This window comes from Arvicanthis niloticus, chromosome 27, assembly GCF_011762505.2.
Source record: "Arvicanthis niloticus isolate mArvNil1 chromosome 27, mArvNil1.pat.X, whole genome shotgun sequence".
Lineage (NCBI taxonomy): Eukaryota > Metazoa > Chordata > Mammalia > Rodentia > Muridae > Arvicanthis > Arvicanthis niloticus.
In genome coordinates, this window is record NC_133435.1 from 8873018 (window position 1) to 8900058 (window position 27041).

Genomic DNA, 27041 nt, shown 5'->3' on the forward strand with positions numbered 1-27041 from the left:
GGAGCTACCAGTTAGCTGATTCAGAGCAGAATGTGTTTGTAATAATCATCTAGCTATTTTTGGTCTGATTAGTATATTTCTGTTCCTGTATTTAATTCTGTTTTGAATGCACAGGTGCACTCATAGTAACAAGTGTCTACTTGTCTAGAATGAAGAACCTGTTGCCTTAAAAAACAAGTTACCCATGGCAATACAGCACATATTGTATGGACATGTGTTCATGGAGGAGTGAACTTGAACCTGAACCAAGCTTTGTTATATATCTGGTATTGTTTTGGGTAGTCCTATATAGTTTTGGTTCGTTTTGTTTTATCTATCTTCAGGAGACTATGGTGGAAAACAAGGCTGCAGCTGTTAAATTGAAGATAAACAGCTCTATTTGTTTTCAGAGTCCAACATTATGAAGTTGGTTCTCTTATTCCACTTTTTCTTGGGTCCTAGAGATTGAACTTGGATCCTCAGACTTATTTATATATGACAAAGTGTTTTACCTGCTGAGACATTTCCTTAAGTGCTTTGCCTTCTGAGTTATGACCCTGGCCCTACTTTTGTTTGAGACGGGGTCTTATATATTCTATGCTGGTCTTGAACTTGCTATGTGTCTAAGAATAACTTTGAAGTCTGGATGTGCCTGCATCCACCTCCCAAGTATTGAGATTACAGGTGTGTACTACCACGCCCAGTATAGTGGGTGTGTTTGAGTCAACATTGCTTTATCCAAGTATAAATATGTATTGTTTCATATCTCCTTGGGGCTGAGGGCCTGCCCATGTGGTACAGCAGCAAAGGAACTCTGCAATGAGTTGAAGCCAGAAGCCCAAGTGATCCCAGAAAATTGGTCTGAGGGTGTCAAGTGAAGACATTTCTCAGTGAGGCAGTTGGCTATGCTTCAGTTTGACCAGCTGTTTGCTCTGCATCATGAGGGAATTCTTATATAGGGTAAGAACATTTTGAGATAGAGAGCTGCATTTCATAAAGGCTAACAGGCGTGTGCTAAGGAGATGGCTCAGCCTCTAAAATGCTTGCTACACAAACAAGACAAGCATTCCAGAACCCAAAGGCCACAGAAATGAAATTCCAGACTCAGAAGACTCAGAAGGGGATCCTCAGAAATACTTGGCTAAGGGAACTTGCCAAGCCCTAGGGTCAACCGAGAAACCCTGCCTCAAAGAAAAAAAGTGTGAGAATGTTGTAGGAACATCCCTAACATAACCTTGGGGCTTGCACATGCAGACATACACATGTGTGTGAGCATGCATGTGCACAGGCATGAGTACACATACAGAGACACTACATGCACATACACATGAAGAAAAAGAATACAAATAATCAAGCTATTATAAATCCACAATCTCTTCCACTTAAGAACCCACTTTTCTTCCAAACAGACTAGTGGTTAAATTATTGAAAACAACTGTTTTCTCCAGAATTTGGTTACCAACTTCAAATACTCACCCATACATCAATACCCATACAGTTGCATTTTGGATTATTAAATGATAGCAAGGCCCATCAGTGGAGCTCTTTGTAGCCATGAAACTTTTCTTGGGCATTTCTGGCTGCTTGGGCCTCTGTCTGTTACATACTGACTTGGGGTCTGTTTGGTTTTTTTTTTGTTTTTTGTTTTTTTTTGTTTGTTTTGTTTTGTTTTGTTTTTTTTTGCAATGCCACAAACCAAAGACAATGATACTATGCAGTATAAGTTTTCTAGAGAGACCTCTGATATTTTATTAAATATAAGGAAAAAGAATCCCTCCTCATTTGTTGGTTTGAAAGACAGTCTGTCAGGTTTTACACACCATCATAACAGCCCACTTAAGTGTGGTTATGTGAATCAGGAAGTATCCTGAAAGTGGAACAGTTCCAAAAGCCTGGATTGTTTATACAAATAACATTTTCTTTTGAACTCTGGAGGAAGCATATTTTACTCTTTAATAGCCCTCAGTCAGACAATTGAATTATTGTTTTCCATCTCTCCTCTTTTAAAGCCACCCCTACTTTTGTACCCTCACAGAAACCACCCACAAATAAGGCTGGAAACAGCAGAGTGCAGCGTAGCAGGGAACTCTAAATTGGCGAGTGAGTGCTACTTAAGTGAAATCATGCTGTCAGATTTGTATTTTATTTATTTTGTCTTACCTTAATTGGCTTATTTTCTTTTAGACAAGTTCTTGCGTAGCACACACAACTGTTATGTAGCCTGCAACTCTGTGTAGCCGAGGAGGGCCTTGACATTCTAGTTCTCTCAAGGGCTTGCTTCATAAGCTTTGGCTCATCTACTGTGTGTTTTAAGAAACTGGAGTTTATTTGAAATTTGAAAATTAGCTTATTTTTTCTTAATTTGAGGGCTGAGTGAAAGAAAATGACTTGGAAAACTTGCAGTGTCACGAGCCTCAATAAAAGGTGGTTTTGTTGTTGTTGTTGTGTTTGGTTGTTTTACCTGATTGATGTGCATAAGTCCCCCAAAGCCATGTTTCTTTCATGGTCTTCTTATTTTACTGAAAGTGGTTTGATTTTATTTTACGGAGGCTCCAGCTGTTTCCCCTAGCTGCTTCAAGGAAATAAGTTGAACACTAGTTTCTGCACCTTCTTGGCGCTCTAAAGTGCTGTTTGTAATCAATGCTAACTATTTGTTGAATGACTGGCCCCCCTGCAGTGCCTCCTAAACTTCAAAGAAATAAGCCTCTCAGAGAGCCAAACAGAACTTTAGAGTCACACTAAAGACAAACTAATTGGTCATGGTGGCATATTCAGTAAGCCTAGCTACTTTGGCAGCTGATACTGGAGGATTGTGAGTTCAAGACTAGCTTGGGATATCCAGTGAGCCTCTTTCTTTTATTTAGACATGTCTAATATAATTTCTGGGTTATGGTATTCTAAATTTGAAGACTTACTTGACACATATGTAGGCACCTACACATGTATGCACACTCATATGATTCTTACATATGTGCTAGAAACATGTGCATTTCCTAATGCTTGTAAACATGAAAAGGAATTTCAAAGCAGAATTGAAGATGGTTTTCTGTCCTTTTGTTATGGGCTACCTGCTCTGTTTTAAGTTTTGTGTGTCCCCCTGGGGACAGGTCCCTGGATCCAAACTTTTGCCTGTGTGTAGTGCACTGACTCAAAGGTGAGACAGTTGCAATATTTGTTCCTTGACAGCACATGACTTTAAGAAGACTGTATTTAGACAGGCTGTCATCTATGGTTGATCGTACAATGTCACAAACATAATCTCAGCAAAAAAAATAATAATAATAATAATAAAAATAAAAGCAGGGTCAGTTAAAAAGTTGAATGCAGCAACGTGCGGAGTCTGCAAACTCTGGTGAATACAAACTCATCTGCTCTAAGATCTACTGTTTACCCAATATTCCTGGTGCTTTCTTAGCCAAGAACTGAGGAGTCAAAACGTTGGGTGGCCTGACCCGCCCAAACTCCCTGACTTAAAGCATGGGCAGTATGGTGGTGGCTATGGCTTACTGGGGACAATAGTAGGATGGTTGTTTCCCTGCTTTTTTTTTTTCAGAGCAAGATGCCAGAGTCAGAAACCTGCTTTGTAGCTTTCTCTCCACGCTGAGCTTGCCTGTGCTTGCGTTTCCTGTCTGTAAAACTCATTATTCATAAGAACTTAACAGGCAGCCACGACTGAGGCTCTCTCAGTGCCTTGGGTCATTTATAGTTATACTATCATTGGGGAAAACGACTGTAAAAGTTACCATGAAATCAGAGTTCTGTTGAGTGTGTCAAATGCTGCAGGAGCAACTTCCATTGTGCTGAGACTACATCCAAGATCAGTCCTGGCTGAGTGAGAGGGAACTGGAAGGAGGGAATAATCACTGTTTTATTATTTAAATGCATATCATATTTGCAAAATTTTGGACATTTTTGGGACATTTTCATACACATTAGTTATTGAATAACTCCTCCTCCTTCTCCTTCTTTTCTTCTGGAATTTCTTTTATTTTTATTTTAATTTTTAAAAAAAATATTTATTCCAACGTCAGTGTATTTAAGAAGTAGTATCACTTGCTAAACACTGCAGCCGCTCCCGGAAGCGCAATGTGATTTTGAGTTTACCGCATTAGGGTCCTAGGTCATGAGCACAGACTGTAAGTTCACTTGCTAGTCACTCAGTAGATTTTTAGGGAAGGCTGACTGGTTTTGCAGGCCCAATTTGGAAACATCAGCATGTAAAACAGACAAAAAAAAAATTAATCAGAGTTGGTGGCAAATGTATGGATAAACTTGCAAGCCAGGAAGGAGAAAATGGCAGGGGAGAAGAAGCAACAGAGGGAGAAGCTTAGAAAGGAGAGCACAGTTGACTAAGAGACCTGAAAACAGAAGTCCTGGCTATCTGTCTAGGCTCTGTGGCCAATAAATAAAAGGAGTTGTTTGGAGCTGTTTCTTCATCAAGTTTGCAATTCAGGGTGGTTTTCTTGGGTCTGTAGAAGAAGAGCTTTGAGGTCATGTTTGAGTCTTGGACCCCAAGTGAAGGTGGTCTTCCCTACAGAGGTGTAAAGACCAGTAACAGAAGTCTCAATAACAGAAGTAAGAAAGATCTTTACAAATCTTACCAAAGGGCTGAATAGTTCAGTAAGTAAAGATCCAGTGAAGTTTTCAAGCAAACAGTTGGTAGAGTGCTTGCCTAGTATGCACAAAGTTCAGTCCCCAAAAAATCCTAAGACGAACAAGATGGCAGGCTCTCTAAGTGCTCAATGAAAACAAACCTATTATACTAGACACTGTTTACTATGTAACACATTTGGAACCTTTTATTCTTCACACAAAACACCCATTTTATTTTCTCTTCAGTCTCAGAAATGTTCAGATTGCCTTTCACCAGAATAAACTTGAATATTTTTTTGCCCCAAGGTTGCTGCGGGGCTCTCTGAGCTTTGAATTTTATCTTGATCCTTGGAGTCTGATACAACTGTGGGAGGTATATAGCCAGACATCTATTTTCTCTGTACTTAAAAAAAATTAGGAAAGAGAAATTGTAGAAGGGAAATAGATTTATTACATTTTGTCCAGATCCTGGGGGTGGGTATCTAATTTTCTTCTCCCCATGACTGTGACCATCCTGTAATTTAGACAAAGACATGAGCTGAAGGTTAGAACATGTGTAAATTTAACTGCAAGACAGACCAATTGGTCCTTTTCTTAGGAATAGGAAACGTGGCCGCTTGGTTATTTTCACGTTTTGTTACAGAAACAGTTTTATGTTCAAATCAGAGTCAAGGAAAATGGAAATTCAAGGCTTCTCCCTTTTATTCTTGAGATGGGATATTCCTATGCAGTTCTGGCTGCCTTAGAACTTGTTCAGTAGATGAGGCTGTCCTCTAACCTGCAGAGAAGATTCATCCATTTTTGAAACAACAACAACAAAAAAATCTTGTATTTTTGTGCAATATATATGATCACACCCACCCCAGTCTGGCTGAACATCTACACCCAGTACTTTGATGTCAGTCCAGTCCATTTAAGTAAACAAAAGTCAGGGGACTGATAACACAGGGAAGGCACAGTGTCCCCCTAGAATACCTCTGCAGGCTTCCCCCCAGGATCGTAGTGACATAATTCCTACTTAATCGATTGGTTGTTCACGCAGAGGATTGTTTGGTGGTAACCGGGTTGGGGGTGGTCCCAGATGTGCTCTCTGTGACTCTGTGGTAAAGTGACCAATGCTGTACAGGCCATATGCTCAGAGGGAAGTCTGGTTGTTTCCATTTGAAGCCTGAGAGAAGGTTTTGTTCAAGGTATGTCCATAGAATAAATAAGAGATATGGATGCTGTGGAAATCTCCCAGGATTGTTAAACAAAACAAAACAAAAACAAAAACAAAAACAAAACTAGACTTTCAAATGAAAAGGAGTGGAAGGCACAGTTTGTCCTGACTTTGGATTGAGGGAAGCGTTTCAGGTGAAGTCTGGACAAAACGGCTTTGCGTGCACCAAAGCTGGAATTTTATGCTAATGTGATGTTAGGACTGGAGAATTGGTGCTTTTCATGGAGGGCAAATGCTCCACCTCTGACCTGCAGTCTGGGCCCTACCGATTATCATGTGATGGCTTCAGAGTTTAAAATGGGTTACAGTCCGGATGCTGATGGAGCTTTTTTTGAGTATGGAAAGAGACAAGTAGAGAAGAGAGATCAGCATTTGCTCACCATGTGTGTAAGAGGGAGGCCGTGACGAGAACCCTTCAGTTGAGTTGTTGAGGAATTATAGCCACATTTATGTGGTTATATGGCACAGGTAGGTACCTATGGGTGAAACATTAATTGTGAGTTAAGTATTGATACATATTATTTGATATTCAAAAAATTTCTGTTGGAAATGCCCAGTCATTAATTTGACTTCTTAAACTTAGGATAATGACTTGGGAAGGTGGGCTTACCTCAGCAAGAGTGGGCAGGTGCCTACATTTTGGTGAGCTAATAGGAGTCAAAGAGTTTAACTGTGTGTATCCTCAGTTTTATGACCATGACGGCTGTTAAGCTGATTTGCCTCAGTTTACCCATCTGACAGGTTTGTGTGCTCATGGGTGACCTCTTTCTGAGATACAATGAGCAGTAGTTTTAAATCCCCTTAAAACCACCTGTGTCCTTCTTGCTCCTCCTAAACCCTTTGGAGAGTAGGTTGCTTCATGTTAGGACGGAGATCAAGGGGAGGGGACTGTAGCTGTCTGTTCTACTTAATGTTGACAGAACCTAGAGATCCCTGAGAAGGGACTGAGTGGGGTCTGAGTTGAGGGATTGCCCAGGTCAGGTCAGTGGGTCTCTAGGAAATTTCTTGATTGTTAATCCATGTGAGGTGGCTCAGTCCACAGTAAGTGGTTCCATTCCATGGACAGGTGGTCCAGGCTGTATAAGGAAAACGAGCAGTGCATGGGGCTTTTAGAACCAGCAAGCAGCCTCTGTGATTTCTGCTTCAATTTCCTGCTTGAGTCCTGTCTTGAGTTCCTTCAGTAATGAACTGTAAAGTGTAAGCTGGAACAAATCATTTGTTCCCTCTAATTTGCGGTTTTCTTGAAATGTTTTATCATTAACATAACAATAGAGAGGAAAGGGTGGTAGGGTGTGAGGAAAGAAAGGTGGTTATGTAAAAAGGGGTGGGGGAGAAACAGGAAAGCAAGGTTTGTGGTTCAATGAGAGGCTCAGAGGGGGAGTTGTCAGCTCCAGAGAGGAAGAGCCAGAAATGGAAGAGTGGACTGTACTGATCAGGGCTCTCTGATGTCTCTGTGTGGAACAGGATGCCAGGGCATCTGGTGAGAATGAGGGAAATTTTGGGTTGGGTTCTCGAGAAGGAACATTCCTTTGAGATAGCCACTGTGGGAAATAAGATTTGGAGTAAACTAGGGTTGAATAGCAGGATTCCCGGAAACACAAACCAAAGGGGTTAGATAACTTGAACTTTTAGTGTCCTTGTGGATCACAGCCAGGAGGTCACGGCTGATGGGAGGTTGTGGAACAGTGAAGCTGAGCAGGGAAGAGGATGTGAAGGCTTTCGGAGGGGGTTGCAGGAAGATGCTGAGGGGCAGGAATTGCCATTGCGGAGTGTGAAGGAATGCATGGTGGGAAGTTACTTCTGATGGCAGCAAGCCTAGCAGGGTGTGCGCTAGATGTAGGTGGGTGGTTGTCATCAACACGTTCCTGAAGGGTTGGTCTACCCTCTCCCCTTTGTGCCTAGTCACCCTCAGAGAGCAATGGCCCCGGGATTGTTGCCTTTAAAGATGACAATTCTCTCCTGAAACCAGACTGGATAGCAGGCTGGCACCGTTGTCCCCACAGCCCTGTAGTCATGGTTGGCTGGAAGAGTGTGGAATTGATCACCTCATTGGTTGTTCTGGGGCTGTGGGGCAAGCTGTCCCACCTTCAAGCTTTCTGTTCTTTCTCCTGTATGAAATACAGCTAATGCTTCATATCACGTGTGGACATTAAATTAGACAGTTGGTGTAGCACCAGAAACAAGGCAGTAAGTTCCATTGTGTTCTTCAGTTTTGTTAGCATCTTACCGTGTGTTTAGAAAGAAAACAAAGCCTATGACTTGTAGACTTGATATGCACAATGCTGGGCGAGATCTCAGCTAAAGGGTTTCTGAAGACTTCATAAACGTGAAGCCTGTGACGATGCCTGGGGGAACTCAGCTGAAACGAAGTTTGATTCTGTGACATTGAAACGTTACTCTTTTCATATTTGTACCCACTCATTGCTAAAATATGCTCTTTTGTATAAATTGCATGTAACAAATATGTATATAAGACCAGTACATACACACACATGTAACTGAACTCTCAAACATACTTCCTTTGTTGGGTGCTTTTTCTTTTCTAAGATTTTTTTTTTTTATGTTTGTTTTGCGCACACACACATGTGCAGTGCCTGTGGTGTTCAAAAGTGGGCACTAGAGACCTTCGACCCGGAGTTACAGGAGGTTGTGAGCTGCCATGTGGTCCCCAGAACAAAATTCAGGTCCTCAGCAAGAGCAGCAAATGTTCTTATTTCCTGAGCCATCTCGCTAGCCCTTGCTTGGTACTTTCAAAGTAGGTGTTGTCCGAGAGTTTTCTAAAGAAAAAAAAAAGCATTAAATACACAGCAGAGTGTTATTTCTGTACATCTATTGTTCCTTTTTTCTTGAAGAAAAGAGAATTTCCTCTATATTTATAAGTCATACTGATAATAAGAAGCAGTAACAGCAAACTCCCCTCATCTTTCTGTCTGTCTGTCTTTCTTTCTCTCAGAGATAATCTCACATGCCTCAGGCTGGCCTAAAATTCGCTATGTAGCTGAAAATGACTCTTCTGATCCTTGTGCCTTCACCTCCTGAGCGCCCCTGAGCTTCCAGGTATTCACCAACAGGCTGGTTTTATGGTGTTGTGGGCTAGGGTGGTTGGGGGTGTCATCCAGGGCTTCTGCTTGCTAGAAAGGACTGTCCTATCAGAGCTGTGTCCCCAGTCAATAGGAGGTCCCCTTTAGAGGACAAGTTTCTGCTTTGGTTTTTTTTCCTCTGGAGCTCAGACGTTAATGGTCATGAGTGTAAGAGAAACTGGACAGAGTGTCCAGTTAGACTAGAAAAAGAGTTAAAGATGAAAGATTTGGTCATTAATTACGGATCTCAGCCCAGATGGTAGGCATGGTTACCGTGCACACTGACAGACCTGCTTAGTGATATAGGTGCTTGCCAGCCTCGGGACTAGCAGAGCCCGGGTGTTGAGAAGAGCAGTAGGGAGAACAGTTGGGAATTTAGAAAGACACTGATCCACAGGCTGTGACTCCTGAAAGATGTCTGAGAAGTATGGGCGAGAATGAAATAGGATCAAGGAAAACCTGAGAATAATCATTGGATTTCAAGAGAGGGTTGACTCCTTGATGGAGTCTGAGTTGTGATCTGAAGACCGTTGGGACCAAATAAGGCCTGTGTAATCCTAAACAACAAGTGCTAAGGTGGAAACCAGGGCATTCCTGACGGTGCAGGGGACAGCTCAGCCAGGGCATTCCTGACTGTGCAGGGGACAGCTCAGCCAGGGCATTCCTGACTGTGCAGGGGACAGCTCAGCTTGCTTGCGGCACATTCAGTTTCACTATCCTGCCTATCAGCAAGCTATGCATTTCTTTTATTTAATACTTAATTAGAAAACTATGTCATAATATTAAACTACTTAAAATACTTTCCACATTTGTATGTGTGTGCATGTGCGTGTGCGTGTGTATGTGTGTGAGAGACCTTGGTTTCCAAGGGACTATGAAGCCTTAGAAGAGAAATGTCTGAGTGCTAATTTGTATTTATGTGGACTTACCAGCATTTTGTTAGTGGACCATTCATACTCCTGCCTCGACCTCCCCTCCAGTCATCTCACCCACATTAGTAAAGGAAGCAATTCAATGGCTTTTGGAATAGGTCTCTGTGGAGCTTTTGTTTTATTTGGAGATGAGGTTTCTTTTTGTAATCCAGGCTGTCTTGGAACTCACCTTGTAGTTTGGGCTGGCCTCGAACTCACAGAGATCCACTTGCCTTTTCCTCCTGCTTACTGGGATTCAAGGCACCCACCACCACTGCCAGGTTGGTTTCTGTGGAAAGGGAGTGGAAAGTCTTATTGGATGTGTGGCTCCCAGAAAATAGCAACTAGAGTTGTGGTTGCAAATAAGGCCGGTATGGCAAAGTGGGTGGGGTGGCCTGCCACTGAAGATGTTCTTTGCAATAAAAGGCCAAAGATACCCCATGCCTGAAGGAAAAGGCAGGGCCAGTTCTAATACCCCTCCACCTGTTTTGTTGATACAGTATTGACTATTCAGGCAGGCCACAGGCAGATTGTGTTTGTTCCTTTGTGCTGAGGTTCAACTGATTGGCAGTCAAAGAGCTGTGCCATTGACAGCACTTCTGAGCTATCCTTGAGCTTTGAAATAATTCAAAGAAATAAAAATCTTCTCAGTAGTTGGTTCCCCCACCCCCCCAAAAAAAAACCTCCTTAGGATTCCATGTCTCAGAAGTCCCTGCATGTGTCTGTAGTGTAACATACTAACATGCATGTTGCATGCAGAGTCATTCTACCTTTTAACATATAAACGCTCATGGTGCATATAGAGTCATTCGGTTTTGTAACATACAGACACACACATGTGCCACACAGAGTCCTTGACTCCGTGCACTGATGCTAATTTCACTTTTCTTGGTATGGATAGTTTTAGGAACATAGAACAAATGTACCTGTCAGCTTATCATCAAGCTGTGTCTTCTTGCTGTGTGTAAAATCAATCCAGAGGCCTCCTGAGGTGGAGCTTCACAGTCCGATTTCTTGCTTCCAAGCAGCAAAGATGTCATAATATTATGGCATTCTTGCTGGAGTCTCACAGTGTATCTGCAGCAGTTCCACTGGACCAATGTACGATTATCAGAATTCTCCGTTCTCCTCGGGACTTACTTGGTTCTTGGCTATGGCTCATCTGAAAATCTCAAGGGATGTGTTTACTCCAGCAAAAGGACCTGGCAGGCTGTGGTACTGAATTGGTGCCACTGAATTGGTGATCTCTGCTCTTCTTTGGGATGGGTGCTGTTTCAGATTGAGGACAGACTTCTGAGAGAAGAATTTAACCCAACATTTTGTTATCATGGTTTAAAAATATATTGAACGCATGCTGAGGGAACTTGAAACAGTGATAGAAGTGTGTATGGCAGCAGTGAGTAGGATGTCACTTTCTTTCTAGTTCTGCTTTGTTTTCATTTATTTACCTATTTAATCCACATGTGGGGGGTGTATATGTGCCACGTGGGGCTCAGGGGACACCCATGGGAGTTTGTCTGGCCTTCCATACTGTGAGTCCTGGATAATGAATTCAGGTCACCAGCCTTTATAGCAGATGTTTTTACCCACTGAGCCACGTCTACAACTGTTTGGTTTTGAGCAGCTTCACTCTGTAGCTCAGGCTGTCCTAGAATTCACCATGTATGCCAGACTGGCCTCAAACCCCAACTGACATTCTGCCTCAGCCTCTGGAGTGATGGGAAGGCTGGGGTGAGCCACCACACCTGACTGGTCCTCTCTCAGTTTTACTTCAGACAGTTAGCAGATTTTCTAGTTTAAAAAAAAAAATAGTTGGGTGAATGTAAGCTTAAAAGATTCTTAGGGAAAAATGTTTTGGACATTCAGGAATGTTGGAAAATGGGTGTCTTCGGCAAATATGTCCAACACATCACTAAAGCTCCTCACTCTCTAGGATGGGATTTAACTGTGCCTTTGTGAGTCTTTAAACTCACATGGCCACTCACAAATTCACTTGAAGCATAGATCTCCCTAGTTCCCAAAGTGTTTTTCCAACATGTGCTGTGGGGATAAAAAGACTGTGTTTAACAATATCTGTGACCTCAAACATTTCTGTAATGTTAAAACTTATATGGAAAACTCTCCTGGTTGTTTGCCAGTTATCATGTGCTGCAGATGGGCAGGAAGGGAGAGTGACTAGCAAGGAATACAGCCAGGAAAAGTTTATGCAGGTGGCAGTAGTTTGGATAACGAACATACCTTTCTGAGATATCTGGCTTATCTTTTTGATGATATTTCCTATGTCAAAGACTAAAAGCTGGTATTTCTGTTCTTGTACATTGGATATGCTGCACGGCTATATTGTTTCTAACTTACAGATTAACACAGCATCCATGGTGGAAAACCCATTGTGTATTATTTTTGAGAAGTTTCCCTAAATCAAGTTCCCATCATGAAAATAGGTGTGGTCAATATCTGTAATGACTATTATATTAGATGCTACTCTAGACCTAGATTTTTATTCATATTCGGTATCAGTATCAGTAAGTAATATATGAAAGGTCGTTAGTGGTTATTTTTGCACGGGCACTAGAAAATTTTGTACAATTAACATTGTTTTTAGATTTTTCAGAGATGACACCTTTGAAAAAAATGGCTCAAAGGTTCACAGAAAGTGGGAGTTGGAGGACTAACTTTATGTTTCTCCTGCTTAAGGTCTGAGGTACAGTAAGCTCCTATGTATTTCATGTTCTTTTTTTTTAATATATAAATTAGTGTTTAATAAATTATTAATGTAGATTGGTTATACATATTCATAAGCTTCACTGAGATTTTTATATATAACTTTAGGGGTCATGTGTTCATATCTCTTCCTCCCACATTCCCTCTCTTACCTGTCCCACTCCTGCCCCCACTCCCTATTCCTCTCATTCCTCCTTAGTAGTCCCTCCACGATTTCACCTTTAAAAAACAAATCCTGTTTTCACACATAAGAGGAAACATGGGGTGTTTGTCTTTCTGGTTTGTTTTGTATAGTATGATGGTGAGTTCCATCTATTTTCCTGCAAAGGAATTGGTATCAGCTCAGGACACCTAGTGAGTTCTTAGCACAAGAGATTTATTTGCCTTAGAGAGACAGAGGGCAGAGAATAAGAAACAAAGGCAGTAGATAGAGGACCAGGGAGAAGGGGAAGGGAACAAGGGAGACAGGGAAGAGTATCTGTCCCAGAGGGACAAAGGAATGCCCCTGGATAGAGAGGAGACAGATATGGCTCACAGAAAACTGGGGGTTTATAAAGGCATACAGGGAAACCCTGTGTTAGAATGAGGTGTTTAATTTTAATTAGGCATGTGAATTAGACGAGTCAAAGGGGCTTATGATGGGACTTCATATACTTCAATACTTTGATAGCTGGACCTTGGTCAGCATCCTCAGGAGGAGGAAGTGGTCAAATGATGCAATAGATATGGTGGCCAGCTTTTGGAGTGTAATTGAACTGTTTTATTTAGCCAGGCAGAGGGAACGGGGGAGAAGGGCAGGGCCTGCCAAAGCCACATGCTCGAGTGTCTCTTCAGTAAGTTCAGTATTCTGTATGGCTGGGTAATATCTATTCTATATGTATGTATGCATTAGACACCTCAAGTGATTGCATAGCTTGGTTACTGTGAGTAGTGCTGCAATAAATGTGGGTACGTGGGTGTCTCTTACATGGGGACTTTGCCTCCTTCAGTGCAGGCCCACAGATAGCGAGACTTGTTTGTAGTGGTTTTGAGGAGAGTCTGTACTAATTCCCTAGGGGCTACACTGATTTGTCTCCACAGCAGTGCACAAGGCTCCACTCCTTCCACAGCATGACTGTTCTCTATTCTAATTGATTGATGGATGCCTATCCCCATGATGAGAGGGCTAAGATGGAACTTCCCTGCACTCTTGATTGGTTTTCTCTGATGGCTGAAGGCAGTGAGCGTTGCTCATGTATGGACAGTCATTTACAGGACTGTAAGTGAGAAGCATCTACTAACCCATTGGCCACTTGTTCTCCACGATGCTTGTTTGCTTAGGAATGTTTTGAGCTCCTTATACCTGTGGACATCAGTCCTCAGTAGGTCAGTTTTTGGAGGTGATTTTCTCCCAATTTCTGTGCTAGCCATTCACAGCACTGATGACTTCCTTTGCTGTGCAGAAGTGTTTTGACCCACTCCTAGGTCAGTTCTTACATTTGCATCCTAAGCATCAGGGAAATTATTTCCTGTGTCATAATACATCAAAGTGTTATCCCATATTTCCTGTGGTAGTTTCAGTGTCTTGGTTCTTACATGGAGATCCTCGATCTAATCTCAGATGAGTTTTTTTTTTCCTGTAATGCTAACTTTAATTGCTAATTTAATAACCCAGAATCCCCTGGGAAGAGAGTCTCAACAAAGGCTTGTCTACATTGGGTTGGAGTGTAGGCATGCATGTGGGGGATTGTCTTGATTAAAGTAGTGAGTGTGGGAAGATTCAACCCAGGGTAGGTGACACCATTCTGTAGACTGAGGACCCTGAGCTGTATATGAATTGAGAAGTTAAACTCAGCACAGGCGTGCAGGTGAGAATAGATGCACTCACTTTTATCTTGAGAAGAATGTGATTGTGACCACTGTATCAAGCTCCGTATTAGGTGACTTTCCTGCAGTAATAGATTGTAATATGACATTGTAAGCTAAATAAACCCCTTCTCCCTTCAGTTGTTTGTCAGGATGTTTCTCACAGCAGCCGAAATGAAGCTAAAACACATTCGGATGGGGTTGAGAGATAAGGCTCTAGTTGGAATCACCTTAGCAAGAACTACTCTTTCACAGCATTGTCTGCTGAAAAGGCTCTCTTTTCCACAACACAGGCTTGGGCATTTTTGTCAAGGTTGATACACTAAATTGTGGGACTTTGTCTTCGGGTCCTCCCTTTCATTCCACTGGTGCATGCTCCTGTTTTCGCAATAATTTCATGATGGTCTTGATCTTTATCATTCTCTAGTCCATTTTGAGAAAGGTATTCTCTTATGCTCGGAATTGTCCTTTCTGCTGACAATCTCATTTTGCTATCTGGGAGTCTTTGTACTTCCATGTGAATTTAAGAATTACATCTTTTTTTTCTGTTTTGGTGCAGAATGTCACTGGTGTTTTATGCAGACCTGTAAATTCCTTGCACTCTAAGGCTGTCTACACAGAGTTGATCCCTGTGTCTGTGTGCAGCCTTCCCACCTTCTAGGGTCTTCTTCTGTTCTTTACTTCTGTGTTTGATAATTTTCATTCTTAGGGATGTTTCTCTTTCTTTCTTGAGTTTATACCTAGTTTTTACTTTCTTTCTAAAAGCTGTCATGAACGAGATTGTTTCCTATTTTTTTTTATCCTCAGCCATTGCTAATGCATAGGAAAGCTATTGTGTCCATCTGTCTGTGTGTCCCTGTGTCAGAGAGAGAGAGAGAGAGAGAGAGAGAGAGAGAGAGAGAGAGAGAGAGAGAGAGAGAAATTCAGAGGTCTGTAACCAGGACCTTGTTCATGCTGGTTGAGTATTGCACCCGTGAACCATGTCACCAGTCTGCTACTTATTTCTCTGCACTGATTTTGTGTCTTTTCTGCTTGACTGAGTTTGATAATCAGTTCTATGGAACTTTCAGTGGTGTCTTTAGAATTTTCCCTCTTTTAAAGGTTTGAATTCATTATTATTTATGTGTCTGTGTGCATGCTTGTGTGTTTTCCTACAGAAGCCAAAAGAAGGCATCATCCCCGGGAATTGGGGTTCTAGGTGCTTGGGAGTTGCCTTCTGTGGGTGCTGGGAGCCTGACTTTGGTTTTCTGCTGGAGTAAGTGTTCTTGACTGCTGAGCCATTTCTCAGCCCAATTAGGATTTTCTCAGTACAGAATCATGTCACCTGCATGCAGGGATTATTTCATCTTGTCATTTCCTTCCTTCCTTCCTTCCTTCCTTCCTTCCTTCCTTCCTTCCTTCCTTCCTTCCTTCCTTCCTTCTTTTTTTCTTTCTTTCTCTTGCTCAGGTACTTTGGTTAAAATGGCAAGTATATATTCAATAAGACTGGTGAGTGTGGACATCCTTGTCTTGTTCTTGACTTTAAAGGAATTGCTTGCAGTCCTTCCGTGGTCTTGTGGTCTCTTAAGGCACTTGTGGCTGTGCCTGTTAACACTGCCCTTTCATCTCTAGCGACTGCCCAGGAACAATGCACACCTGGTTCTACCAGCTTCTAACAGTTTCCTGTTGGACTTTTTGGGGGAGAGTAGTGAATGAAGATACCCAGGAACCCGTTCTCTTAAAATCTGGTTAACGTAATAATAACGAGACTTTTATGCTTATGTTGTGGGCTTCTTGTCTTATTTCTGTTCTTCAAGTGACCTATTAATGCAGTACCCCAAGATCATTACAATGGAGTTAGAGAAGCTTCAGCCACATTCTTCTGAAGTTGATGGGCCACCAACTAATTTACGAGACAGATAATCACTGTTCCCTTGTGTTTACATTCTCAAAGAACACAAATGTCTTCATCTGGACCAAAAATATGTATTTTTAAGTGGAACCGGCTTTATAATATTTGAAAAGAACAAGTTTAGCTTTTTGGGTTTTGTTTGTTTGAAGACTTTCCACTGAAAAGTCAACAAAAGAAAAAGAGGGAACACAATTTATTGTCAGATTGGATCCAGTTTCTTAAAACCACTGGAGGCGGGTGGGTTTTGTTGTGGGGAACCAGACATTCAATTTATTTTGTATGGTAAAGTTTGTCTTCTCAGACATTTACATTATAATCAGCTATTATCTTGCCGAGTTTATAAATAGTATTTATATGGGAAACAGACCATTTCAATGGAAGTAGAAAATGGCATCACTCTCTTTTGACCGAAGAGAAGCAGTGGAGACAGAAATGAGAACCTCATTTCTTACTCAGAAAACAAACTCCTATTTAAACCAACTGCACTTTCGTGGATCCTCTGATGAAGGCTGTGGGCGTGAGCAGGTGTCTCCTGAGTGACCCAGGACCCTACCTGTGGGCGTGAGCAGGTGTCTCCTGAGTGACCCAGGACCCTGCCTGTGGGTGTGAGCAGGTGTCTCCTGAGTGATCCAGGACCCTGCCTGTGGGCGTGAGCAGGTGTCTCTTGAGTGATCTGGAGCCTGAGGATGTCAGCAGGTGGCTCCTAGTGACCAGGAGCCTGAGGTCACTTTTAGAGTTGATTTAGCCAGAGGGTCTAGGCTGCTGTTTCAAATTCTTAAGTGAAGAGCTATTTGTTTCAGGGTTCCTCCTTACTGACTTACTTGTGGTAGATATGATTTAACTTGGGCAAATTTTATCATGTGCAACCTGGGCCCTTTCAGATTTGTGCTATAGAAAATAGAGGCTCCGCAGGGTCTTCCTCTTTTGTTACTTATTTTGAAAACTATAGATTGTTTTTAAACTTTATAAAAACTAGCAGTCTCTGATCCTGCCGGTTCTCATTCCTATATTTTATATATATATATATATATATATATATATATATATATATATATATATTATATTATTATATATATATAATATATTATTATATATATATAATATATTATTATATATATATATATATATATTATATATTTACTGCCACAGACATGTCAGAGGCTGCCCTTTCTTATGCTTTTTTGTTTGCTTGTTTGTTTTTTCTTTTTCAGGACCATGATTGTCCTGCTGGCCCTGATTTTCATTTTTAGGTACTATCTCCTGATCTTGGGATTCTTTTGTAGTGTGCCCTTGTTTCAAATTGCCACATCGTCCTTCTATTCTTTCAACACAAGGCGCAGACTCAGTTAACAGTTAGTTTTAAGATTCATAGTATAATGAATGAATGTATTATTCTGACACAGGTAGTTTAATACCATTGTGTCATTTTTATATCTTTGTTTTCTGAGTTTGTAGCTGGCTATGATTTCTTCCCCCTCCCTCCCTCCCTTCCTTCCTTCCTTCCTTCCTTCCTTCCTTCCTTCCATTCTTTCTTTTTTCCTTTCCTCCTTCCTATTTTCTTTCTTCCTTTATTTTTTTATTTGTTCCTTTTTTCCTATCTCCCTCTATCCTTCCTTCTTTGCTTCCTTCTTTGCTTCCTTCTTTGCTTCCTTCTTTGCTTCCTTCTTTGCTTCCTTCCTTCCTTCCTTCCTTCCTGCCTGCCTGCCTGCCTGCCTGCCTTCTTTCCTTCCCATTAGTCACCTATTGTGATAGGGTTAACTTGCAGCTTGACAAAAATCTAGACTCATCTGGGAGATGGGCCTCTGAGCATTCTTGTGGGGTATTGTCTTCATTACTTTAATTGATGTGGGAAAACATGCCTGCCCACTGTGGGTGGCACCATCCCTTAACAGGGATTCTGGACAACAAAAGTGGACAAAGGAGCTGAGGAGCAAGTGCCTTTGTTGCTTTGAGCCCAGCCATGATGTAACTAACAGCTTCATTCATTTTCTTCTCCTACTTTCTTGCTTGATGGACTTAGCTGGAACTCTAACCTAAAATAAACTCTTTCTCCTTTAAGTTGGTTTTGTCAGACTATTTTTTTTGTAACAGTAAAAAAAAAAACATGACGTCCTTAACCCATCAAACAATCCATCTTTGTTCTGGTGACTCGCTTTACTCAAAGGAAGTTAAAAAAAAAGTAATATGTACTTGTACTCTTAGTTAAAACTCTCTATTTTGAGATTTTTTTCTTAGCATATTGTAATTATCTACAAGGTTAACATGTGGGTTTCTTTTCTTTTCCTTTTTTTCCCTTTCTTTCCATTTCCTTTGTTTTCTTTTCTTTCTTTATTTTTCCAAGACAAGGTTTCTCTGTTTAGGCTCAACTCTCCTAGAACAAGCTCTGTAGATCAGACTGGCCTTGAACCCAGAGTCTTCCTGCCTGTGGCTCCTGAGTGTTGACATTAAAAGTGCACGTTACTTTTCTCAGCTAAATAAATTTATGTCTGCCTATCAATCTGTCTGCCTGTTCATCTATCTATCTATCTATCTATCTATCTATCTATCTATTCATCTAGTGTGTGTTTTTTCATGTCATACAATGGGTTTTATATGACATTTTCATACACTTTTGTAATGTATTGATTGACTTTTTGTTGCCCTCCTTTGTCTCCCCCCACTCTTTTGGATCCTCTTCTACTGTCATGTCTTTTAAATTCCCCAATGAATTCCATTAGAGTTACTTAGAAGATCACGAGAAAGAGAGATTGTTTATAAGCCCTGGGGCACTGAAGAAGTATTTTCTTCTTCCCTCAACCATCAACAAATCCTTAGGAAATGGGTGGAAAGTTGTGACTTCCTTCTCTTTCAATGATGAAGGTTGCTGGCCTTAATCTTGCAAGATTTTGGGCAGTTGCTGCAGTTTGTCATAGTGACGGTATGTTAAGAGTGCAGGGAAGGTCAGCAACTTTCCCTCCTGTGCATCCCCATATTTCCCTCTGGAGCTTACATTTTTTCTGTCCTTTTTTCCATTATGTTCTGGAGCTAACAGAATTTAGTTCGGCGGAAACGTTGCATTACTGAACACTACTAAATATAGCTGTACAGTATTATATTTCTTAGGCATTGCACGTGTGTTTGCCTGGTATGTGTGTGCATGCACTCATATGCTCATGTACATCTGTGAGGTCAGAGGAGAATGCACAGTATCTTCTTCTATCATTTCCCACCAGATTTTTTTGAGGTAGTGGTCCTCATCTGTCCTGTATCATTTCCTCCATCCCAGCACAGTGGTCATAGGCATGAGTGGCTATGCCCAGTTTTTTATGTAGGTGCTGGAGATGGAAATTCGGGTCCTCAGGCTCACACAAGTGCTTTTCACCAGCAGAGCCATCTCTTCTGCCTGGCTTATTGCCTTTTATAGGTTTGAAAATTATTTTATACCTACAGACCACTGTTGAAAAAGATTCAGGACTATTTAAATCTATGTTTCTTATATTAAATATATAATTTGTATTTGATTTAGGATTGTTAGAGACAAACTTATAGACCTTAATTTGTATCTCACAGAGAAACAAGCATCTCTTACCCACAGCTATTAGTCACTAGCCTCTTACTACGTACAAGCTTTTATGGATATACAAACAAAACCACATAATGTAAGATATACAAATGAATAACTAGCTTCATTGTAATGCTTGCTCCTATGTAATTAAATATTAGCCCTGAAAGAGGATTAATGCCTTTTTCTCTGTCTTGTTTTTAAATAGCTCAATCACTGAAAGAGTTTGCAAGGCTACTTATTGCTGTAGAAGAAGAAAGGCGTAGACTGGTAAGTTTGTTCCTTATTTCTTGAGAATCTTGCCTTGTCTGAGCATGTCTGAAGAAGGAGTAAACCTGAATTAGATAGCCATACACCATCTGATGGCCAGAAACACAAAACAAATTCTACATGTAATTTTAAAGAGATTTGAGACTCTAATTTCCACTGTGGCTAATAAGCTAAAGCATGTTTATTTCTTTCATTTGCCAAGCAGATATAAATATCTTCGTTTGACTTCTCACTTAATCATTGTGAGAATTTAAACTATTGGAGAAAACATTGTTATGAGGCCATTCTTCTTTAACAGATATTCACGGATCATATTACTGCAAGATTGTAGGTGTTATAACAGAGGTATATTTGAAGCCTGAACAAAATCTGACTTTGTTTTTAGACTGTTAGTATGAGACTTTTGAAATGGTGACATTTGAGAGGGGTCATGACAGCTGGGAGGACTTTACTAGCTGAAAAAATGAGGTTACAATGTTTCTAGGCTAATAGGTTAGTCTGTGTAAGATATCGGCACACAAACATTGCTAACACTTCACTGAAAAGATCATTTTGGCCTGGATGTGGTGTCCCATGACTTTAATCCCAGCACTCAGTTCAAGGCCTGGCTACACAATAAGTTATAAGACAGCCAGAGATGCACAGTGAAACCCTGTCTCAAAAAGTAAAAATCAAGCGAGCAAGCAAACAAACATACATACGAAACTAACAAAATACCAGATGCAGCAGCAGCAGTAGCAACAACAACAACCCCAAGCCAAACTAAAACAAAAAGAAAAAGAAAAAACAAAACAAAACAAAACAAAACAAACCAGAATATAATTTTGGGGTGCTGGAGAGTTAGCTTATTGGTTGAGAATACCTGTAGAGAACCTGTGTCTGGTTCTCAGCATTCAGAAGATGGCCACGACCACCTGTAACTTCAGTTCTAGGGAACCAGAGACCTTCTTCTGGCCTTGGCAGGCACTGCATGCACATTGTGCACAGACATGCATTCATTAATATGGATACCTGGTATGTCTGCATGTAGCTTTTCAAACAATGGATTTGAGGTTTATTATTATTGTTAATTTTACTGTTTGTGTGCGCATGATGTGTGTGTGTGCACTGTGTTCATTACAGTGTCTGTGTGGAGGTCCGTGGATATCCTTGTGGAATTGGTTCTTTCCTTCTTTCTGCGCACTTTGGGGATTAAACATAGGTCACCAGGCTGGTGTTGCCAGTGCCTTTAAGCAGGGAGACACTTCACTGCCCTTCACGTTAACAATTAGAAATAAGGATTAGATGTGCAGGCCTCAGGAAGAACGTAGTAATTAAATGATTTTTTCTGAAATTAAAGTGTAAAGAATAGATATGTTAGTGTCCCTCATGGATAAAGTTCAAACTTTTATGTACATCACACTGACTCAGAGTTATCTGAAAAGACAGGAAGGCTGCCTTGAAGGGTGGGCGGTACATCACTTCAATTCATCACAGCCTCACCAGAGGTAGTAACAGTTTCCCTCACAGTCTCATCAGAGTTAGTTACAGTTTCCATCACAGCCTCACCACAGGTAGTTACAGTTTCCATCACAGTCTCACCAGAGGTAGTTACAGTTTCCATCACAGCCTCACCAGAGGTAGTTACAGTTTCCATCACAGCCTCACCACAGGTAGTTACAGTTTCCATCACAGCCTCACCAGAGGTAGTTACAGTTTCCCTCACAGCCTCACTAGAGGTAGTTACAGTTTCCATCACAGTCTCACCAGAGGTAGTTACAGTTTCCATCACAGTCTCACCACAGGTAGTTACAGTTTCCATCACAGTCTCACCACAGGTAGTTGTAGTTTCCCTCACAGCCTCACCAGAGGTAGTTACAGTTTCCATCACAGCCTCACCAGAGGTAGTTACAGTTTCCATCACAGCCTCACCAGAGGTAGTTACAGTTTCCATCACAGCCTTACCACAGGTAGTTACAGTTTCCATCACAGTCTCACCACAGGTAGTTACAATTTCCCTCACAGCCTCACCACAGGTAGTTATAGCTTCCCTCACAGCCTCACTAGAGATAATTACAGTTTCCATCACAGCCTCACCACAGGTAGTTACAGTTTCTACTGACTGTTGTCCTTTCATCTCTTTCATGATAAGACACCACAACAAACATCAACTCTGAAGTCAGAGGGTCTTATTCAGGCTTACATGTCCAGAGAGGATACAGTCCCTTTTCATAGGAAGACCTGGAAGCTGAGCAGAAAGCTGGCTGGTTACAGTTTCATTCACACATAGGAGGCTGGTAGGGCTGGGGTGAGTTAAGGTGTCTGGCTAGTTTGGAGAACCTCAGAACCCCTGAGCAGTGGGCCTCCGACAGCAAGGCTCCATTTCCAAATGGTTTCATAGCTATCTCAAACATTTCCACCAACTGGGACAGAGTGTTAACAAATGAGGCTTGGGCGATATTTTCGTTACATTACTGACAATCTTAGTACTTGGTTGTACTTTTTTTTTCTAAAGTGTTCAGAGTGCTTTGATTTTAATTCTCATTTGATGTTGCCAGGAGTCTGAAACAGAGTTAGTTAGTGTGAGACAGACCACCAGTAACAGAACTAGGTCACTGTTTCCATTCCACTGTTTCCACTGATACCTTGTGTCTTTGTGATATGTCTTATAATGTCCTAAATAGACTTATGTGTGGGGTATTTTAAATGTTTCAAAAGTTGTATTTTACCTCTCTAAAACTCAGGTAATATGTCAGTCATCTTAGCCCTAGGTTGATCAATAAATTGAAAGTTGCTACACCAGATTTTGTGTGTGAGTGTGCGTGTGTGCATGCGTGTGTGCATGTGTGTGTGTGTGTGTGTGTGTGTGTATTCATGTTTGTTCACAGACCTGGTCTCCTTGATATTATTTTAGTGTGTATACAGACACTTGCAGGTCCAGTTTATAGGATGGCACCCTTTCCATTTTTAGAAACTAGTGATTTATCAGGCAATGCCTTGTGGTGATGACAGGTGATATTGTTTATGATTCTGTTAATTGCAGAATCATTTTACATTTTCCAAATGGAGTCAAATGCTGTTTGTAAACTGGAATGTCTTTAGGCTGAAGAACTTTCTGAGCAAACCACTATTTTACATACTGTGGAGCTACTTAGATCAGGGCATAGCCTGATGGCAGCAACTGCTGACTTACCTGCCCCCCCCCTTCTCCTCTCCTTCCCTCCACTCCCCTCCCTTCTGGTCCTTTTTCCTCCTTTCCTTCCTCCCTTCCTCCCTCCCTCCTTCCTTCCCTACCTCTTTCCTTCCTCCCTTTCTCCCCCCTCGCTACCTTTTTCCTTCCTTCCTTCCTTCCTTCCTTCCTTCCTTTCTTTCTTTCTTTCTTTCTTTCTTTTTCTCTTCCTTCCTTCTTTTCTTTTATTCATTCTTTCTCTCACCCTCCTTCTCTCCTTCCCTCTCTCCTGCCTCTCCCACTAGTAGAAGCTATTAGTCTAGAGGACAGGAAGAATGAGAGCATTTGCTAGGACTTGGAGAAATAGTTCAAAGTATTCATATTTTGGAAGACTAAAGACTCAAAATGACAGTTAAAGGTACTTTAAAATTCTAAAAATGCCTCTGAATAGAACCTGTATAGTGGTCACCTGTGCTGGCAGGCTGCCTGCAAGCATTTTACTGCTCATATACCTCTTTTACTCTGGAGTGTAAGAAAAGCAAGTAATGAGTAATAAGGGTAGCACTTCATGGTGTGTTTCTCGATAGCTTTTGGAAGAAGGTTTGGAAAATTGTGATTTTTTTTTTTCCTTTCTAAAATTTGGGTAATATATTGTTAGGTGTTTTCTGTTTATGTCTGGTAATCCACAGATAAGTAAGCTGATATTAACTTCAAAATATTTTTACCATAGCATTCTGTTTTCAGGGATGTTCAGGCATGTGTTTTTTTTTCTCCTTTCACATGATGTCATAACAGTTGTTATTTTCATGATTATATATAGAATTGCTGAATTTCAAGATCTGTATGTGGATACATGGAAATAGACACCTAATCTTTCTATATTTCCTGTTTCTCAAGGCTGAGGTATTCAGTCTATTGATTCACAATTGTTGACTATTGGAAGGATTTTAAGGCCTTCTCCAAGATAGCGCTATCTGTAAAACAGGACATACTGGATGAAGTACGTTTCCATTTTTTTTATGACCTTTTCTCCTCATCATTTTATACATATTGTATATGGGGCTGAAAATTTCCTTTCTGTTTGCTACTTCAGCATAACTCCCTGGGTGGGGCTTTGATTGCTTACAGATGTAAGAGTTCTTTTTCCTAATGATGGCTTCCAAATGGACACAGCACTTGGGCTTCGTGTCTTTTTTTCTTTTGCTTTCTGTCTTATAGGGTTCATACCTGTTACTCTGTAGACTGAAAACGGTACATCATATTGGGAAATTTTAGCTTTTGCATTTTCCTATTTTTTTAATTTGCATTGCGTTTATGTGTCTGTATGCTCGTGTGTGTGTGTGTGTGTGTGTGTGTGTGTGTGTTAGCATTTGCATGGAGTTCAAAGGGCAAACTTGGGGGTTGGTTTTCACCTTCTGCCTTCTTTGAGATGATTACATACCTGCCTTGCTGACACAGAGCTGAGAGTTCTCCTGACTCTGCCTCAGGAGTGCCTGGGTGTTGGAGGGGGGCCGAGAAGATGAAGTTGGTGAATCACGGAGCACATGGGGAAGAGCCAAGATGGAGTGTGGTGATTAGGCAGAGCATGAGTACTCATTGCAAGTAAGACTTGCTCTGTGCACAGTCTTCCAGAAACGGGCTGAGGGATTTAAAGACAGACAGGGACTTCCACTTTTTTTTCGAAGTCACTGTTTGCTCATAGATACCTTGCATACCTGTGGGTGTCTACTCTTTTACTGTGTATATGTATCATGATAGTTTCCCTGATGGAGGTATGTGGTGGATAGCCCTAGCCTCTTGTTGTCATGGTAACTCCACTCCTGGGAGGGGCTGCGAAGGAGGAGTGAATCTTGTAAGCCTTCTGTCCAATCAAATTTGTTAAATAAAGTCTACAGCCAGTGATTGGGCAGTAGAAGAGGAGTGGGAGGAGCCAAAGGCAGGAAAAGGGAGAAGACGAGGAGAGGAGGGAGAAGCGGCGGAGTTGGCAGTTGGTTGAAGCAGAGGGCAGTTGGTGGAGGAAGAGAAGATGAAGAAGGCCTTGACCTAGGAAACCACAAGTTGTTAAGAGTTCTCTTAGCCGGGGAAATAGTGTAGTTTAATGGTAAATCTGCCCAATCTAGGCATGCAGCATTCATTTGATATTTATTGACTTGTGTCTTTATTCTATGGACTCCCTATGGGCAAAAGATTTACCGCAACAGAGGTAATGCATCAGTTTAGAATGCCCTTCAAAACGACCCCCTTTAAGGCAGATTCTATGAAGAGAAATAATGTAAAAGGCAGTTACTTCACTGTGCACATTGTTAAAACTCATAGTACGTAAAAATTTTGAGTCTCGTTTTACTTTTATTTGAAGGCAAATTAGTTATTTTAAAATATATTTTTTATTTTTGACTGAACTAGAGTTTCATCACATTTCTCCCTCCCTTTTCTCCTTCAAGACTTCCCAGATAACCTTCACATAAGTGGTGTGTGTGTCTATGTATGTATGTATGTATGTATGTATGTATGTATGTATGTGTATGCACAGACATCTAAATACAACTCTTCCCAAGTCTCTGTTTTTATTGTTTGTGTGTATATGGGTTAAGGGCTGACCACTCTGCATTGGACCATGAGGCACATTCCCCTCTCCCAGCAGTCATTAGTTGCTTGTAGTCCTTGCTGGGTGAGTGGGGCCCCATGAAATTTCCTCTTCCCAACTTAATATGTCCATGGACAATGCTCAGGTCTTGTTTATGCAGCCATTTCTAGAAGAAAAAAAAAAAAAAACTGTTTCACAGCAGACTTCCTGTATTCTGGCTCTTCCAGTCCTTCCTCTCCCTCTTCTATGAAGTTTTAAAGATTTAACAACAACAACAACAGCAACAACGACAACAACAACGACTACAAAATGTAAGCTGAATGTGTTGCTCTGAGCTTAGCTTCATACACAAGTGGCTCAGTTGTATCTAGATGTGTTTTCTCAAAGATGTGCAGGAAATTAATGATTCTAAGAAGGGAAATTAGAAATGATGGTGTTAACTGCTGTAGATATTTTATGTGGAAAATGTTCTATTTGTGTCTACGTATGTGGGTGAGCATGCATGTATGTGAATTTATATGTTGTTTGTTTGAATATGTGTGTATGTTGTGTGTGTGTGTGTATGTGTATGCATTCTATGTGTATGTGTATATGTTTGTTTCTAGGTATGTGAGTGCCCAAGGAGACTAGAAGACAGCAGAGTTCTGAGCTAATTGATGCTGGGAATCCAATTCCAGTTTTCTGTAAAAGCAGCAAGTGCTCTTGACTGCTAACCCATCTTTGCAGCCCCCTGATTTGTTTTCCTGTAATTAAATCCCAGACCATGTGGCAGATGTTAAACATTTAGGTGAACATTCACTGTCGATCTGGGCACATGTTACTGTACCTTGGTCTTTCACCCATCACCGCTGCGCAGCTCTGAAACATTCTTCATTGAACAAACCCTTCATCCCCACCACTGCACTGTATCCTCCCTTCTTCACTTAGACAAATCCATTCAGCATTTGGACTTCAGAGACTGACTTTCTTCACAGAGAACATCTTCAGATTTCCCCATGTTATAGTATGGCAAGAATCCCTGCTTTCCTACAATTGAGTACTATTTTTGAATATGAATATACACTTTACAGGTTCATCATTCACTAAATGATACCAGGTTGCTTTTACTTTTGGCTCTTGGGAACACTGCTAATATGAACATGCGTGAATAGATATGTTTGAGACCCTACTTTATGCACACATACAAACATGCACAGTGTGTGTGTGTGTGTTTCAGAACTCTGTTTAATTATCATTCATATGATCACTTTTTGGTAGGT

The 27041-nt window shown here is 41.1% G+C and overlaps 1 protein-coding gene across 2 annotated transcripts in view; it reads left to right on the plus strand.

Moving 5' to 3' along the window:
- The window catches only part of Arhgap42 (Rho GTPase activating protein 42), a 234571-nt gene that overhangs the window by 72782 nt on the left and 134748 nt on the right, over positions 1–27041 (plus strand). For both annotated transcript variants that reach the window (XM_076926090.1, XM_076926091.1), the window contains exon 3: positions 19989–20050. In XM_076926090.1, the coding sequence (XP_076782205.1) occupies positions 19989–20050 (62 nt within the window). The remainder of the gene's footprint in view (positions 1–19988; positions 20051–27041) is intronic.